Source organism: Hippopotamus amphibius, chromosome 2, assembly GCF_030028045.1.
Source record: "Hippopotamus amphibius kiboko isolate mHipAmp2 chromosome 2, mHipAmp2.hap2, whole genome shotgun sequence".
Taxonomy (NCBI): Eukaryota; Metazoa; Chordata; class Mammalia; order Artiodactyla; family Hippopotamidae; genus Hippopotamus; species Hippopotamus amphibius.
Window position 1 is genome coordinate 186,124,046 of NC_080187.1, and position 17,864 is coordinate 186,141,909.

The following is a 17,864-nucleotide window of genomic DNA, read 5'->3' on the forward strand; positions in this document are numbered from 1 at the left end:
AGGGTCCTCAGGAGATAGATGAGTTGTTGTGAGGCAGAGCAGCAGCCTCAGTTCCCTGACTTGACCTTTTGTCATTGGGAAGTGAAGCTTTTGTCTAGATCTGAACAGCAGAGCATAGGGCTGTAGACAGTTCAGTTCAGAGCCTCTCCCATCACAGCAGCCTGGGGTGGCTACTTATGGCTGAAGTGTGCCCTGGGCACACACTCTAGGGTCTGTCTGCACCTTTAACTCTTTCCTCTCTCCTTTATTTTAGGTAGAACTCGGTGCTCCAGGATTCCCCCCTCAGCTCCTAAGCTCCTTCATCAAGCAACAGCCGCTGGTTATAGCCAGACTGGCTTCCTTCCTTGGTAGTTAGCATCTCATGGTCAAGATGGTGCTCCAGGACGTCCCAGAGATGCTGGGGCAGTTCTTGTTACTCTCTGTATCCTGATGCAAGAAGAACCGAGGCTACCTACTGTGGCCGACTGGGCAGACAGCACTCAGCCCCAAGTTCCCAGCGAACCTGATCAATACTTGGTCACAGCTGGCACTTCTGCAGAGCAAGGGGGCCTGAGCTCCTGGCTATCCAGAGTGAATGAAGCTCAACTCACCTTTTTGGACTTCTCACCTTTCTTTCCTGTCTGGGACCCTACGGCATACAGGCCACTCGAGGATCAGGACTGGGCCTGAGCTGGGAGACTGCAGTGCTCTGACATGGTGCTTACTTAGTTCGGTGCAGCCCTTGGCCTGGTGGGGAAGCAAGCAGCCAGTGGCCAAGACTCTGCTCAGAATCTGCCTCCAGAATTCAGCTACACTGTGGGATGGAGTGTAAGGAAACAGAAAACAGTTTAAAAAACAGCTGCACAAAGCAGAACACTGATTTAGAATTGTTTCTCCTCCTTGAATTTTTACACGATGCTTTATTATTAATTTTTGCTTTGCCCCCTCTTCCTTTCCCTCACAGGAGAGGACATTTGTTTGGGTCTTGGCCCCAGTCAGGAGTACTGAGCAATGCTCTGTCATGAAGCCATCACTCCAGAGCTCGGTAGAATGGGAAGACCACTGTAGAAGTTGGCTGGATAGATTTGGGGTTAGGGTGGGGGCCTAGCTCTTTGAGGAGGCCTGGGGGTGGGGTGTGGGTATCTCTCATTTCAGAGATGAAAACGTGTCTTTTGAAGACAGGAGAGAAGATAATGGACCTCCTAGAAGGAGGTAAGTGATTTGTTGGCAGTAAGCTCAGTTCCATTCCTTACCTCACTCAGAGCCGTGGTCCCAAGTCTTCAGTGGTCTCTTGAGCATTCCATGCACTGCTGTAGCCCCTTCTATTCTAGGATGGGATGGAGGATGGGTTTTCTTGTACCTGAGCCTGGCTGAACTTGAGCTTTGAATATTCCATATGGTTACCTGGAAGTGGTATGGGTGGGAGAGATTCTCAGCTTCAATTCTGGTGCCCAGAGTCTTTGGTGAAAGAGGGTGACCATATGGGGATTGAGATGTGGTAAAAAGGTAAATTTCTGTACAGTACAACAGAGGTTTATTTTTCTAAAAGTATTTGCAGGATTTTTTTTTCTTCTTACCTCAGATTAAGTTATTTATATATTGAAGGTTTTTTTTTAAATTGCTTTTAAACTTATTTTTCTGGTTAATTTTTTTTGGTAACACTTGATATATTTAACACCCTGTTTATGTACTCCCATCTCTTTTCATATGAATCTCTAAGACCATTGATTGAAAAGTTTAAAACACTTGCAAATTAAAAGTCCAATGTGTACTTTTATTCAGTGAAGACAACCCTGGGATAGCCTAACTGTGTCATCTGAGCTCAGAATTCAGCCTGGAGATTATGATGGCAGTAACTGCTCATGGCCCACTTTCAAGCTATATAGTTTACACATATGTACTGAGTGTTTCCCATGAGCTCAGCACTGCTTTGCACATAAAGAGCAACCAGATTAGTTGCCCAGCTATGGACAGCTGTAGCCCAAATACAAATATTCCAGTGACCACAGACCCCTGGAAGGAAGCTCTTTAACAGGCTTCTGAGGCAGAGCCAGCAATGGGAATCTGAACATGTGGGTAGCCTGGCAGTGACCGTATCCCCTGGAGAAGCCACAAGCCAGGCATGTGAGTCAGCAAATCTAAAGAACGTTAACTGAGGCTGATCTTACAGTAAAATGCAGAGGCATTAAGGATAATCCAGGGACCTGGCTCCAAATGATCACAGGGAAGTCAGGTTTTGGTTAAGAGAGGTGGTTCTCAGACTTTATTGTGCATCAGAATCACCGGAAGAACTTGTTACACCCCAGGCTGGCCCCCACCCCAGCATTTCTGACCCAGAGGGCTGGAGAGGGGCCCACATATTTGTATTTCCAGGAAGTCCCAGGTGATCAGGAGGCTGCTGGTCTGGGGACCACACTCTGGAAACCACTGTTGGAGATAACTGGTAGAGAGCAGGTATGTGGAAAAGAACCTAAACACTGATGAGTTCACTAGTTCATTAGCTACCTGTCTCTGTAACTCCTCTCCCATCTACTGCCTGCCTGAAGTCAGCCTTTAAGTTCACACAGGCCAGCACTGTTTCCTGAATTGGGCCTGTGCAGTTTAACTGAGTGGCCTTTAACTCAGGGCTTCAGGCTTTCTTCCCTGCTTGCCTGCCTGTCCCACCTCACATGGAACTGGGTGTCTGAAGTAGCTGGGTGTCTGCTTACCTCAGGGCTCAGTTTCCTGGGGCAGTGCTTTCGTTCAGCCACACCTGATGGGTGCAGAAAGATAAAACATTTCTTAAAACTATTTTGGTTCCCAAGCATTCAGAATTTCCAGAATTTGCTATAGTATAAATTGGATTTAAAGGACAAATGAAGAGATGAAGAAAAAAAGGTTGAGATGCAAAAACTTACTGACTAGGATGAGCTGAAGGGAAGGGAAATTCACAGCCTGACTGGGCAGAAGCATGATTACAAAGTGGTGTGAGACACACCCCCATTTTTAACTTTGTGCTGATGGGACCTCCTGTAAGGAGGGCTCCCCACTGGCTTTACTAAAGTCGTACAGCAGACCTCTTTAGGCCCAGAGCATCTTACCTATCTTTCCTTGGGTTGGAGACCTCTTTGACAGCTGGAACTTTTCCCCTAAGAAATACACACACACGCACAGACAGATTTTGCGAGTCTCCTTCCTCTGACAGAGACTGACTCTTTCTGCACACACTGCCAAAGCAGAAAAACCATGAATTTTACAGGAGTGAATGTAATGTGCATTATCAAGGCAGTGCTTTTTTAGTCAAAATCGGTGCACCATTTATAGACATGTAGAATGCTTTTGTTCTGAGCCAAATCCAACACCCCCAGGCCCCCAAAAAACAAGCATCACAAGTGGGCAGTAGCTGGTGAGTAGAAACTTCACACGTCCTAAACCTTTAAAGGGAGTTACACAGAAGTCAATACTGTTTTGACTTAACAGGGGCCCCAGGCTCTCTGCAGGGTCTCACACGATGGAACATTTAGGCACTGCTAAGTGGCCAAGCCACTGGGACAGTGCTACCCTGTCAACGCCCACCTCCAAGCTCACCAGAGACTTTGTAGCCTTCTACAGGGACGTGTAAGGTGAAAATAACTAGACATGAAGCCCTTGGTAAAGAAAACAGTTTATTTTAAAAAGCTCTAACGTTCTGCCCGTGCTTGGCCCCTGGATGGAGCCAGAGTACAGTTACTACCTGCACGGGACCGAAGGCAGGCGGGGTGCAGGTAAAAGGCGGGTTTCTGTCGGGCGAGCCCCACATCTGTTGTACGTTTTTAAGGAGATGGCAGTCCAGCTCCTGGTGGTAAGAAAATGTAGACTCCCAAGATTCACGTTTAACTTTACTCACAAGTTAAGCAGAAGTCACTTGCCTCTCATGATTTCCCAGACCACAAAGCTCGAAGAGGTGCTGGGGATAGCAGCACGTGGGGCTCCGATCTTGTGTTGACACGCCCCCACGTCATTTCGTCTAGTATCCCAGTAATGAATGCCAACTCTTCTTCTCCAGGACTGGAGTCTCTAGGTTTTTCCACCATAATCCTGAATCAGGTGACCCCTCCTTCTTCCTCTGGGACTTGGGAGGATGAGCCTGCAGTCACTGGGATGCCAGGCAGCTACTCTCTTCCTTCACACTTGAGCGGGAAGCCTGATGACAGACTGAGCTACTTCCACACCAGCAAGGGTCAGAGTGGGCACTTGGGTTGGCTCTGGGGCCTCCTCCCGAGGTGCAGTCAGGCTGGGTTCCAGCGCTCTGGCAAGATGCCCAAGGTAGGGCCACTTCCCAGCCCTAGCTCTGGGCCAGCACAGTCCCACGGTTTGGCTGCACCAGCTCACAAGCTCTTAGCTGGGGTTCTGGCACATGGGGTTCAGCTAGAAACAGGTTGAACAGTGTTGCTAATTCTTCAGAGAAATCCTGGAATAAGCAGAAAGATGACAGAAAAGACAGACACATAATTCTAGATTGTTCACCCTTTTAACTAAAAACCGAGCCCAAATATTAAGCCCTAGCTAACCAGTGAGTAGACAACCTAGCTATTTTATTTCTTCCCAGCTGCCTTCTACACAGAAATGGACTTGAAACCTTGTCCCATTAGTACTCTAGGATGCTCAAGTTCCGGAAGGGAGCGTGAACTCTATTGCGAGGCTCAGAACTACTAATGACTACTTAACATTATTTCACCTTGAAAAACCCTAGGAGGTCTAAGTTATTCCCATTTTATGACCTAAAATTACTTTGCCCTAAATCACCTAAATCACAATAACATTAAGGACTAGCTGAGATTAAAATCCAGATTATTCTGATTTAAAAAACCCACACTTGGGAATTCCCTGGTGCTCCAGTGGTTAGGACTCGGTGCTTTCACTGCTGGCACCCTGGTTGGGAAACTAAGTTCCTGCACGTGGCCAAAAAACCCCCCCCACAAACCCCACACTCACTATGCCACGCACTATCTGCCTTCCACCTTCCCTTCCTCCACACAACAGCTACTTAAATGTGAATGATGCCCCCCCAGAGCAGCCACTTCCTTTCGGGGTGGTCCTCCACATCTGACAAAGTCCACTGAGCTTTGGGCAGATCCTAAGAATGCCAGGTCCCATCACTTGCCCCCTTCCAGGATAAAAGCGACATGTGACACCTGTTCTCTCTCCAGGTAAAAGGAGACGAGGATTCCTTACCCCTGGCCACTGGGCCTCATGGAGGCTGCCCAGGCAGGCCTCTATCTCCATCCGTCCCATCAGACCTTTCTCTATCAGCTCCCGGAGCAAGAACAGCAGCAGGTCCCACTGCAACACACACGAAGGAAGAGGTCAGGCGGCTAGGAGAATTGCGACCCTGATACACAGGACAGAGTTGCTGAGGGAGGAGGGGGGAGAGATTAAAAGGAGTCTGAGCACAGAAGAGAAAATAAGCACAGCCCCAGAAAGGGGGGGACTCAACCAGCTAATAACATTTGGGGTGAGGGTGGTGGGTATAAACATGACTGCAGAGGCTTCTAAGACGCCCACCTGCCCCATCCACCCACCTCTCTGACTCACCTCCCTTGGCCGAGTGTCTGCCAGAAGCCCCACGTTTCTTGGCCTCAGCAGCAGCTGCAGCGGAACCGGCACCTGAAAGTCATCCTTCCACAGGGAAACCAGCATGAGCAGGAGCCTCCGAGCCTGCCCTCTCTCCAGCTGGTGCTGTGCCGGGGGCCCTAGGACAGGAATTTGATCTGCAACTATGGGAAGAGAAGAAAGCCAAGCTTTAAGAAATGGAGGCAGGGTCATGTGGTCCTGGGAGGAAGAAGAGCAGAAAAAAAGCTCTGTTTTCTACTCTTGCTTGTACCCAGCCCTGAGAACTGGGGGATCTGGCAACAGAGTGATGTGATAAAAAGGAGCCATACCAAGGAGGGATGCTAACTCCACAGAGCACTTTGCCAGATGCTGCTCAGCAGGTGGGCACAGGAACTGTGGGGAAAAACAGGGAGACCTTGGACATTAGCATCATCCTCAGAGCAGCAGCCCCGAGCCAAAGCAGCTCTGATTATTAGGCACTGGACAGGGACACGTAAGAAGAGCATCCTGCCATGTCTCACCTGGCGGCACTGTAGCATCTGGCCCAGCTGGCCTAGCAGCTGCTCCAGATGCTCTGGGGAAACTCCCTCCTCAGGGTCCCGGGGCCCCACGGCCAGAGACAGCACATCCTGGAGAGAGGAGGGGCAGAAACAACAAGGCTTTATGCCAGGCCAGGGCCAAGGAGGCCACAGAGAATGTGGCTCGGGGTGGGGATCAGCCATGGAGAGAGGCAGAAGGAAAAGGAAGACAGGGCCTTGGGGTGAAGTAATGGGCCAAGGTGCCCTTAGACTTGGCGCTTGGGTAGGACAGCACAGCTGGGAGAAGCAACCAAGTGGACAACAGAGGGAACAGATGGGGAACAGGTAAGCAGAGGAACTTAAGAGATGGCACTCATCCTGGGACAAAGTCAAAACTAGCCAGCTCCCAGAGAACATCTTATTCTGAAAGCATTTAGGGGAACTGTCCTGTCAGGTACATGTAATATTTTCTGTCCCTCATGATTCTCCATTCATCTTCTCAGGAGAGTTGAAGTTTCAGTGCAGAAATCCTCTGCATATTGAAAACCAGTAGCTAATGGCTGCTGAGAGTTTTCTTCTCCCTCTTATACACCCTCTAATGTTAGTCATTCCTTTTTAGTCCCTAGTCCAAATCTTTATTCTGACACTACTACCCCAAATCTGGGTCACTAGTTTAGGTCTCTGCCCCAACCATTCAATTCTACCGCTGGAGCACGAAAGCAGCCTGTCAATTTGTAAATGAACGAGTGTGGCTGTGTTCCAATAAAACTTTATTTACAAAAACAAGCAGCAGGCTGGATTTGGCCCACAGGTTGTTGGCTGACTCCTGCTCTAGACAGTTATCAAAATTGTTTTTTATCAAATTAAAAGCATTGATTATTCTTACTGCCTATAACTAAACAAGCATCACCTCCCACATAGAAGAACACTTCTGATATCGTATCCCAATACTGGTATGACTGTTCCTTAGAGACTTTCCTACTGTACTAGACAGCCATTCCTTACCCCACTCCCATCATCATCTGTGTAACATGTACTCAGTCAACAATTTTCACATCTACCCTTTTCCCTTTCACCCTTTTGGGTGATTCAAGCACAAAAGTCAGAGAAGAGCTGTTATGTAAACCATTCAGTTCTGCCCTATCTAATCGCATTCAGTAACAAAACAGGAATTAGCTGGACAACACAGAAAGCTGCCACACAAATACTGGAGTTGAGGGAGCGAGGAGGGAGACCAGGAAAAGAGCAGGGAGAGGGAGGAGGGGAGCCGAAGGGAGTAGGGAGCTGTGTACTTTTATCTCGGAGATGAGGTGGGAGGGGAGGGGAGCGTGGTGCTCACAGGCACGGGAGCAGCCCCTCCGCTCCCCCCGGGCAGCCGGCTCAGGACCCTGGGCTCGAAGCGTGCGACCCACAGCCGCTTTCACCTCCCTCCTGATCAGTGCTGCAAGTCAGACGGAGGACAGAAAAGGGGTCACCAAAGCAGCCCTGCATAGGTTCACCATGCTAACCCATGCCCTTCCCTGTTTCCAACTGGCTCTGAGTCCTACCTCCCCCAGGTGGCCTCCAACTTCCTGCCAGTCCACTTTTGAAAAACTTTGTCAGCCACTCCCCTTCCCTGGACCTTACCTGTGATGTTGGCTGACAACCAAGCACAGGCTTTCTCTGTTGCAAGCCCCACAGCAATGTTCTCTGCGCTGCTCAAAACCTGTGACACAGACGTTCCGAGTCAGGTGCAAGTTAGGACAATGATGAATGCCCAAGTCCAGGACTGATCCACCTGCCACCAGAAGCCTCATGTGCACATTCACACACACACAACCCGGCAGCACTCCTCTCCCACCACCAACCACCCAGCCCACTAACCCCAAGACGTACAGCTGCCGGGGTCTCCTCAGGAAGCAATGCCCTCACGGCACCAGGGCTCTTCTTTTGGCAGAACCTGAAAGGAGACAGAGGTCAGTGATGTCTAGATGTGTCAGCCTGGTCCACTGAAGGAAATACCCTGCGTGCACCAATCACCCACGCTGGGAGGGCTCTGCCTCAGGGGAAGGCACTCCCAGCCCTCCAGCCCCACCCCAGATGCCGGGAGAAGGGACACCCAACCACATGCCCTTCCAGTTCAACTCTGGACTCTCTAAAACCTCTAAAAACCAACATAAGCGCCTACAGAGTAGGCCAAAAGAGAATGAAAAAAGCAGGGTGGGGAGGGGACATGGAATAAAGGATGAGTATAAAAGAGAAAAAGAGGACAGGAAAGTAAAAGCCAAGAGGAGAGTGGAGATGAGAGGATCCAAACAGACTGGCATCTTACTCCCGCCCCTGGGTCAATGCCTGGGCCCCGTGGGGGCACAGCTGGGAACACAAGATCTCCAACAGCTGGGCTGGATCTCCCCCTTCCTGTCCCTGCGTCACCAGCTGCTCTTGAAGAAGCGACTCTGCCTGGCGCACCAGATCTGCCACCAGTGTGGCCCTGCAGCAGGAACAGCAAGGTTTTGAGGTAGTTGGAAAGGTTGAATCGGAAAGGGGCTGCAAATTCAAGGAAACCCGGTCAGAACTAACTTGAAAGAATGTCAGCAATTTTAGCCTCCCCCACATCCCATCTAGCCCTTGTCTTCTATTACCCGCTACCCACTACCCCTCAGCTGACTTTTCCTCAGTTTGGTAACAAGGTGTTAAAAAGGGGAAAATGGTAAGGAAATGAGACTGGGACCCTCAACACCTCCACTCCCAATCCCCTCAACTCAGCCTCACTTGATATGCTTGACACAGTTAGAGCCAATTCTCTCTGCCACAAACTCCACGGTCCTGCGCAGAGAGGGCGGCTGGTTGTGGAAAAAGGCTTGGGCCAGCTGTGCCTGTGGAGAGAAGGGAGGAGTACAGTGAAGGGCTCCCTTTCCCTCCCCCACTGGGCAGTCCCCTGCCTCCCCCTGCCCCTTACCTGCAGCCCCTGCGTGATCCGGGGTGGCTGGGCTCCCAGGCCGGCAGTGGTGGTGGGGGTGATTTTCCTGACGAAGCCCCCACTTCGCCCACTGCTGCCTGACACCCATGAAGCAAGCAGTTTGCGGAGCTCTCCTGCATCAGGGAAGCCCAAGTGTTTAGTTCCAGAACCATCCCACCCTCCCAAGCATCTTGACTTTAAGCATTTATGGATTAGGAAGAATGAGGCACCAGGGAGCGCAAAAGAACAGAACAACATATTAGGGTGCCTTTTGGGTACTTATGAAGGGACAAGCCAAGGACCAAGGACCTTCTGGGGGGACACCGGTATCCTTACCAATATAGGGGCAGCAAGTGTAGAGCAGGTGCTGGTCCACCACAGGCATGCTGTCCTGGGGGAGAGAACAGACCAGTGCTGGGAAGGCAGGCTTCCCTTCCTTCCCAGCATGCCAGAAACAGGGTGGTCAGGTAAGAGAATTACATAAGACTTCAGACTCTATTCTGGCTTGTCTCCTGCTGGGCCATGGCCAGGCAGCCTGCCTCCTTTACTCTTGTGGTTCCCATGGCTCTGGCTCGACCCAACACTTACCAAGCCATGCTCTGAAGCTACTGTGTCCACCTCAAAGGCATCCAACTGACCCTCTTCCAGAAAGAACAGGTCCTCAGGGACTGTCGGAATCTGGCAAAAGATTAGGGCAGTGCAAGTCAGCACCTTAGAGACTCATCACACCTCCTACCTCGTGGTTCCAGGGTTTAGACACCAGGTTCAAAGCCACCTTCCTCTGAAACTATTGCAATCCCCACCCCTCCTCTGAACTTTCACCTTCTGGCCCTGCCCTTGTTCAGACGCATACATCCTCCTTTTCCGTCTCCAGCCACAGTAGTCACCCCATTCCCCAACTTGGACCCTCACTCCACCAACCTGGAAAAGCCAACCCAGGACAGCAAGCAGCAGCAGCTTGTTCAGGAAACACATCTCCCCTTCATTTTCCTTTGACAAAACCAAGCTCCTGAAAGGTAAATGAGGGTGTGAATGGAATCTATGCAAAGAAAGAAATGGAATGGACTCACAGAAAGCTACTGCTGGGAAGGTTATTCTCAAAAGCAGACCTAAAAGGGACTCTGTTGTGCAAGCAACCAGGTCTCATCAACCCTTCCCAGATCTGTACTTCCTCTTAGCTGGACCATAACAGGAATAGAAAAGGGCTAATCAAAGTGCAAATATTGGGACTTCCCTGGTGGCACAGTGGTTAAGAATCCTCCTGCCAATGCAGAGGACGGGGGGTTGATCCCTGGTCTAGGAAGATCCCACATGCCGCAGAGCAACTAAGCCCACGTGCCACAACTGCCACAGCCCGCGTGCCTAGAGCCCATGCTCTGCAACAAGAGAAGCCACCACAATGAGAAGCACCGCAACTGAGAGTAGCCCCCCTTGCCGCAACTAGAGAAAGCCTGCACGGAGCAACAAACACTCAACACAGCCAAAAATGTATTAAAAAAAAAAACCAAAGTGCAAATATTCAATAATCGCCTACTGTCTTTCCTTGTGGATCAAGGCCTAGCCTCTCCCCTGAAGGTGAGTTCTGGCTATGGTACCACACAGGAAGCACTGGCTGCTTGACCCTCTTCATAAACAGCAGCCTCAGCAACGTTCTCCCCACACCCTTTTCTCAAGCCTTGCCCTCTCTCTACTCACCGATGCAAGTGCAGCAGAAGAGTGAAGATGCTGCGGTAATAGTCCAGCATGGGGACAATGTGGTCAGCAAGGGAAAGGAACTCCACCAGCCAGGGCACCGTGAGCACTGCTCGGTGGGCCCGCAGCCCCTGCTGCAGCAGAGCCCGCACATCCAGGACCGGGGGCACCTGGCAGAGCCAGCATCAATTAGTGGGCGGGTCAGTCCTAGGGGGTTGGGGAAAGCCTTCTAACACCATTGCCTTGCGGTTCCTCCCTGCTCCCTCCTTACCAGAGCCCCCATTCACCTGGCTCCTCAGGGCCAGAATGGAGTCCTGGAGCTCACGGGTTGGGGGTGGTTCAGGCCCCCGGTATGGCAGGAAAGCCACAAAGCCCAGGAATTTAGCCAGAAGCCTCAGGCTGAGCAGCACCACAGCAAACTGCCTCCGTTCACCCTGCAGGGCATTGAAAAGGTAAAGGTCCTAAGCATAAGGCTTCTAGAACAAAACCAAATCTGCGGGACTTCCCTGGAGGTCCAGTGGTTGAGACTTTGCCTTTCAATGCAGGGGGTGCAGCTTTGATCCCTGGTCGGGGAGCTAAGATTCCACATGCCTCACAGCCAATATATATATATATATAACAATATTGTAACAAATTAAAAAGACTTTAAAAATGGTCCACATCAAAAAAAAAAAGATCTTAAAAAAAACCCCCAAATCTGTTACAGATTTCTTCTTGAAAATACCCTTTCCCCCCTAGGTCAGAACCCTGTCATCTCCCTTCTGCTTTCTAACCTGCCAGTCCACGTCTGACTCCCCGTCTTCTTCACTGGGCTCAGGCTGAGGCAGGGCAAGGCTGTTGAGCTCCCAGATCTTCAAACTCAGACTATCCATGAGATGCTGATTAAACTGGAAGCTATGAAGGGGAGGGGGGAATAAAGGTACTGGAAGAGGTGTAGGAAGGACCAGAATAGGGAAGAGGTGCTCCGGACAGAAAGGCTCAGCAAGGTAGACAGAAGAGGCCAAGGAGCAATGAGGTTACCTTCATGGGTGAAAGAATGAGAAGGGAAATGGAGGCAGGAAGTGTGTGTTAGGAGCCCAGGCAACACCCAGTCCCACTCTGTTATATTTTAGGCAAAGGAGAGAAATCCCTGCCCCTCTATGAACACAAACCTCTTCTGGCCTCTGCCTCTACTGTCTGCAAGACAGGGGACCTTTACCTGCTGGCACTCAAGATGAAATCCCTGAAGAAGCCCTGACAGCCTGGGAAGGTAGGGGGTGGACAGGGCCCCCCACTGCTCTGAGGGGCCACAAGCCGTTCCTGTAGGCGCCGCAACCGCCCCAGCTTGTCAGCTCCAAGCATATTTAACACATCCGGAGTCTCACCCAAGACAGTGCCTCCAGCACCACCAGGACTCTGACACATCTGGGGCAGGGGGAGGAAGAGAGAAATCGAAAAACCAGTTAGTTTTTCTGGAAAGAAGGACAGAACAAAATGAGGAGGAAGCAATGAACAATTATGGGATGCCAACCCTGTATCACGTGCCACAGATATCTTTTTTGAGGTCTGGATTATATTCCTGTTTTTACAGGTGAAGAAACTGAAAGTGTAAGATTCAACATCTGCCTAGGGTCACGAGAGCTAGGATCTGAAACCACACATGAGTCCTAACCCTGTGCTCTTTCTGCCACAGCACAAATCCAGGACAAGAATGTAGTGAGAGGCCGAAGGAAGGCCAGGTGTGTGAGGAGGCCTAGCGAGGCGGGAGGCACAGGGCATGTGAGAGAGCACTCTGGCTCCTCTCTGGCTTCCCGACTTTCGATCACCATCCAAAGAGCAGAACTCTTGTTCAGTCTCCAGCCAAGAACCTGCCTGCTTGCCTGTCCTATCCCAAAGTGCTAGCCATTGCTTGGCTGCCTATAATACATACTGTTCACTGTAGATTAATCTCCTGCTGGGGCTATTACCTGGAGAAGTTGTTTTTGGAAAAGTCGAACAAAATGGCTGTGGCTGCAGGCTGCAGAGAGTTGACCCATCATGGCTCTGAGGAGAAACAGGATGGAGTGTGATGGAAAGAGGAAGAGGGAGAGAAACATCTGAAAGAACAAGCCAATCCTTGGGACTTTCAGCCCTTTACCAGGGTCTTGAGCAGACCTCTGCCAGAGCTGGTTGGCAGAAAGATATGGGAAAAAGGAAGGGACACTCTCCTAAGCTCCAAGATCCCTCAAGGCTAGAAATACACTTAACCAAACATGAAATAATACCACCCCTCTCATCTTCAGTCTACACTGAGTGCCAGTGAGCTTCATGACTGATGTGGACAGATCACCAGACAAGAGGATATTCTTTCAGTATCCTAGTTATCTGGCTATGCAAACTTATCTGTATTGTCAAGTTGGAGGATGGAGAAAATGGAGGTTGGGAAGGGTCTAAACTAGTGATGTGGGCCAAAACTCAAGCAACCTGGAATAAAAGCATTCCACTTTTTCAAGCATTTGTAATCACAGAGCAAGTATGAGTGATTGAGTGATTACTGAGTGGAAGGAGCTGGAGGCAAATCCCTTTTGAGTGGAGGCAGAGGTGGCAGTGACTGAAGAGATTAAGGAGGACAGAAGAAAACAGCTTTGCCCTGGGTGGGGTGGGGGAGCTTCCTCCAATCAGCTACACAAGCACCACTAAGCTGCTCGCTATTGGAAACAAGAAAGACAAGGTGACCAGTATATGAACACGTACCTGATCCTGCTGCCCAAGCCCTTCTCAAAATCCCAGCCAGGCTCCTCATGGCGATCTTCCCACTCTCGAAGCACCTCATAAAACACATCCCTGACAGACACATAAGAATGCCTGATCAACTGAAGCACAGGTGGCCTTCTCAGGAGTGCCTTCCCTGGCTCAGAAAAATGAGGACAGGACCATCCACAACCCCATTCCTTATCCTCTCCAAAGTTCTCTATGTGATAACGCTACAGACCTGGTCGCAGCACACCACATGTTTCACATGTTTCTATGTGGGCAATTAAGGTTGATCTGGCACTCTCGTCTGAGATACCTGTGACTAGAGTCATACACTTGCAAGAAGGCCGCTTAGGTAGAGGTTCAAGTCCATGGGCATGAAACAGAATGAGGCTAAGTGGCCCTTATGATGTTTGCCAGAAAGGGCCTGGTGGTGCTAAACTACCCCCTATTAGTGCCAAACCCCTGGTTTCTATGAAAACGATATAGGCTGCCTATCCCAGAGAAAATCCTGCTTCATCCCCTCCCCGCAAAGTTCCCTTTTCTTATCACCTCTGTTTTTTAAAAGTATGAAAGGCTCGGTCACTGGAGAAGTTGGCACGATTATCAGTTTCTGGCTGAAAGGAGACAGCTTGAGCAGAAGGTGGCATCGCCAGAGAGACCTGAAACATGGCAGTGACAATTAGGGACTGAAGCTGGCAGAGTTCATGCTCAGAAAACTTTATCCCCATATTCCAGCCCAGAGTCTTAGCCCACATAACACTACAGTGCTATGAGCTGGGTTGCCTGAATTATGAGACTGAGAAGGGTCAGGTCCAGGCTAGTAGATGTCTAAGATGGGGTCAGTACCTTGGCAACACTGCCCTCATAGGCAGCTCGGAGGCGGCCTTGCAGAGCTGGTGAGAAGCACAATAGCCGTTCATTCTCAGCCAACAACTTCAGGGTCCCTTTGTCCAGGTGGGAAAGTACACTACACGGACAAGAGCAAAAATGACCAAGAATGGGACAGACTACAAACAGGAAGCTGGCACCTACACACCACACAGCGTGTTATCTAGAGCATGGAGCAGGTACATAAAGAAAAGTCATGGGCCAAGGATCAAAGATGATGAAGGCAAAGGGGGAGGAAATGAGACCTTACGGAGCAGCAAAGAAGCGAGCAGGGCAAAAACATTAGATAAATCCAAAGGTCAGTTACCAAAACCACTGGGGGCAGTTTGATTTTTTTCCAGGGCTAAATTCACAGTCTTGACACAAAATTGAAGGTTACATGTAGGAAAAGGTCCAGGATCACTACACCTGTGTCAAGCACAAGTATGTACCCCAAGTAATAAGAGAACCAAGTGGACAATGAGAATAAAGCTCAAATGCCTCAGCTGGGGAAACTCACTGAAACTGATGCTCCAAAACCTGCACTGCGAAGAAGACACAATCATGGACACTCTGGAACAGGGGGCTTTCCAGGGAATCTAGAAGGACAGTACCAAACTGTTGGTTAAGAATGATTTCACTTCCAGACCCCATTTCTCAAAAAAAGGCTTGTTCACCAACCTACGGCTCCTGGACTTGGTTCAAGGTCACTGTCCTTGGCAGCCACCATCCTCCGGGCAGTAAGGAGCTGAAGGACGAAGAAAAGCTCCAAGAAGAGGTTTGGTACCAGGTTCTCTAGATAAAAAATGAAATCCAGGGTATTAAACACCATTCAGAACCAAGGCTCAGTTCTATGTCAATATCAACTTTTTTTACCCTGCCGTTCTACAAGTATCTCCATTCCAGGGCCCTCTGCTCTCACTCACCTGCAATGCATGAAGAGTAGACAAGGGCTACCAGCTCCAGACGCTGGCGGGAAGATACTCTGGCAGGGTCAGCAGGTTCAGCTGTGAGGTTTCCTGTCCGGCTGGGGTGAGGACACCCTGATTCTGGGGTGGGACAGGTGGGAGCAGGTGACTGCTGCAGCTGCTTAGAGCTGTGGGGAAAGAGAAATGTCGTGAGCAGTCAGCCTGCCTTCCCCTCCACAGCCATACTCAGGTTCCTCAGAGAGACATCCTCAGCCCAGGAAAGAGACCCAGGGTTCCCAGGGGACAACAATCACAGGGAAAAGCCCTGCGAATCCCCCACAGAGGAAGCTGACATCCCAGGGAGCGGCAAGGCCATACCGCTCCTTCCTGAGCATCTCCCGCTCCTCTTGCAGACTTCTGCACCCTGGGGGAAGGCCATGGCCCCAAGGGCTAGTGTCCAGGACTGAGGGTTGGGAACTGGGGACACAGTTGATTGGGGGTGAGGTGAAGCAAGTCTTGGGCTTGGAGAGTGACCGCTCTTCGCTCACCGGAGTTGGGTTGATCCTGCGTGAAGGCTTGGTCCTGCTGAGGAGTAGCCACAGGTTTTTCTCATATTCCTGTCTTCTAGCATCTCCCTCCTCCACCACCACCTCCGCCACAACAGCCTTGCAAAATGCCCCTCACCACGGTAGTTATCTCATCCCCAACTTTCCAGCCATTACCACGCTCTACTATAGAGCACCCAGCCTTAAGGTATTAACTCCCCTAGTTGAGCCTTCGTGCCACCCATCTCCTGCATGAGAGCTGATTCTCACCCTGCAGAGCCGGGGGGAACCGAGCCTACGGGAGGGAACTCCTCCAGGTTGCTGAGGTTTGGCGGATCAGAGCGCGCGAGCCTGGGGCTGCCGGGGCTGCCAGAGCTCTTGGGCCTCCGACCCCCGGCCCAGGGCAGGTTCTCCCCGCTGACCCCCTCCTCCAGGCCCCCGGGGCCGCGCCCTCCTCGCTCTCGGGCCGGCCCCGGGCCCCGCCTCCTGCCCCCACGGCGGGCCGAAGGGGCCTCAGCGGCGGTGGCGCTGGAAGGCTCCATCGGAGGGAAGAGCTGGCTGCGCGCCCCGCGTCCGCCCCGCGGCGGGCCCCCGGGTCTCCCTGGCAAGGCTGCCGAGGAGCCCGGGGCCTTGGCGGGGGTTGGGGGGCCCTGCGGGAGGACACGGCTGCTCTGTTCCCTCAGGAAGTTCAGCAGGAATGGCACGAATTCCTTCCGCAGTGGCCGAAGTGAGCTCAGCGCGGCCGCCTCCCCGGGGTCATCCTGAGGGACAAGCGGCCAGGGCGAGAGGGTCAGCTGGCAGCCCGGGGCCGCGAGCAGCCGGGGCTGCAGGGCGCGCTGAGAGGGGCGGGCGGCCCGGGCAGCGGCCCCTAGTCGGAGCGCAGTCCCCCCGGGCTGACAGCCAGGCACCCGAGAGGAAAGGGGCGGGAGGGCTGGTATCTCCCGTGGGAAGCAGATTCGGGCCAGGCTAGGGGCGTGGCGGCGCTGTTACCTCCGGACTCTGGGCGCTGCGCGCGATCCACCGCACGGCGGCTGCGACCGACAGCTCCTCTCGCAGCAGCGACTCCAAAACGGCCGCCATCCCGGTCTGGACGCTCGGAGGCGATTGCGCAGGCGCCGGCGCGCCACGGGCGCCCTGGAAGGGGCGGGGCCGGCGCCGCAGGGCGACCGTTGGGCCGCGGGGCGCAGGGGGCGGGGCCAGGGGCGGGACCGGGGCCGGCCGCACGGCGGGGCTTCCCCAGGCAGAGGCTCGGCTCAGGCCTTGGCTTAAGGCCGCAGCTGGATCCGCGCTTCCCGACGAGAGGCTCGGTGGTCCGCCAAGCGCAGCGCACCGCTGTCGGCGCGCCCGGCCCCGGCTGCCCTGGTCCGAGGGCGACCTGCAGGGACTCGGGGACGCGGCGGGGGAAACTAAGGGCCCGGGAGAGCGGCCGGACGGTAAAGGTGAACGATTCTCCGGAGAAGATGCCCTACATTTTCTACGATAAGCACATTCTTTTCTTTCAAGAGTTTGTTTTCTAGATTCAGTGGTCACCACCCTAAAGAAGTTAGGATAAAGTTAGCTTAACTTCATTTTGGCCTTGCTTTTCTCAAAGGCTGAGTTTTCAGTCCCCTGCCGATGAGGTATCCACTGGTTTTCCAGCACTCACCAACTGATTGATCATTTAAGACGGAATTCTTGCAGGGGGGCTTTAGGATCCTCAGTCCACAACCCTTAAAGTGCCTCAGACCACCCTCCACAACAGAATCGCCTAGTCCATTATCCCTTACACGTTACACAAGGTTAATATTTCAGCTGCTTTGCCCCTGAGAAGTGAATAGACATATACATGATTACCTTCTGGGAGCTTGAGTTATTTCTTAATTTCTCTTATTTTGAAAAACGTGAGTCACCTCTTTGGATGTTGCTGCTCACTGAGAAGTCAAGAAAGGGAAACCAGGCAGAGAAAAACAGAGAAAATGGCACTAACATACCAGGCCAAACCAAATCAGGAAGGGTGAAGCAGTGCCCATGTGAACGCCTCCTGAGAGTTCCCCTGGTTCAAAGGAAGGTGGAAAGGAGAGAAAGGTGGGGAGCAGAAATCACTCCAGTGCTACAAGGCCGTTTCCTACAGAGAATGAAAAGGTACCTCCAG

General features: G+C 51.8%; 2 protein-coding genes across 4 annotated transcripts in view; one reads left to right on the forward strand and one right to left on the reverse strand.

Moving 5' to 3' along the window:
- STARD9 (StAR related lipid transfer domain containing 9) overlaps window positions 1-847 on the forward strand; it is a 127,921-nt gene extending 127,074 nt beyond the window's left edge. The window contains 1 exon segment of the mRNA XM_057723627.1: window positions 254-847. Within this exon segment, the coding sequence (XP_057579610.1) occupies window positions 254-355 (102 nt within the window). The 3' untranslated portion in view covers window positions 356-847.
- Window positions 848-3,616: 2,769 nt separating this feature from the next.
- CDAN1 (codanin 1) lies at window positions 3,617-16,837 on the reverse strand. 3 transcript variants are annotated; one of them, XM_057724695.1, is made up of 28 exons: window positions 16,724-16,837; window positions 16,004-16,494; window positions 15,567-15,773; window positions 15,207-15,376; window positions 14,962-15,075; window positions 14,801-14,879; window positions 14,260-14,380; window positions 13,963-14,072; window positions 13,411-13,500; window positions 12,645-12,720; window positions 11,897-12,102; window positions 11,472-11,592; window positions 10,986-11,132; window positions 10,702-10,868; window positions 9,928-10,015; window positions 9,595-9,684; window positions 9,343-9,397; window positions 9,007-9,140; window positions 8,820-8,923; window positions 8,380-8,538; window positions 7,944-8,007; window positions 7,695-7,773; window positions 7,361-7,509; window positions 6,072-6,179; window positions 5,880-5,943; window positions 5,533-5,714; window positions 5,173-5,280; window positions 3,617-4,408 (listed from the first exon to the last, which is right to left on the reverse strand). In XM_057724695.1, exons 1-28 carry the CDS (start codon window positions 16,811-16,813, stop codon window positions 4,283-4,285), a joined length of 3,699 nt encoding a protein of 1,232 aa, XP_057580678.1. In that variant the 5' UTR covers window positions 16,814-16,837; the 3' UTR covers window positions 3,617-4,282. The 3 variants fall into 3 exon arrangements, with proteins under 3 accessions (XP_057580678.1, XP_057580676.1, XP_057580677.1); XM_057724693.1 differs by having other exon boundaries at window positions 15,567-15,770; window positions 16,724-16,813; XM_057724694.1 differs by having other exon boundaries at window positions 4,283-4,408; window positions 5,173-5,350; window positions 16,724-16,813.
- Window positions 16,838-17,864: the final 1,027 nt, after the last annotated feature.

Bases quoted from the DNA above. Each gene is read 5' to 3' on its own strand.
- CDAN1 (XM_057724695.1), bottom strand. From the start codon at position 16,813: ATGGCGGCCGTTTTGGAGTCGCTGCTGCGAGAGGAGCTGTCGGTCGCA. The intron at 10,869-10,985 runs GTGAATGGGGGC...TGGCTCTGCCAG, and splicing joins TTCTGGCCCTGAGGAGCCAG to GTGCCCCCGGTCCTGGATGT. The intron at 7,510-7,694 runs GTAAGGTCCAGG...TCTGACTTGCAG, and splicing joins GTTGTCAGCCAACATCACAG to CACTGATCAGGAGGGAGGTG.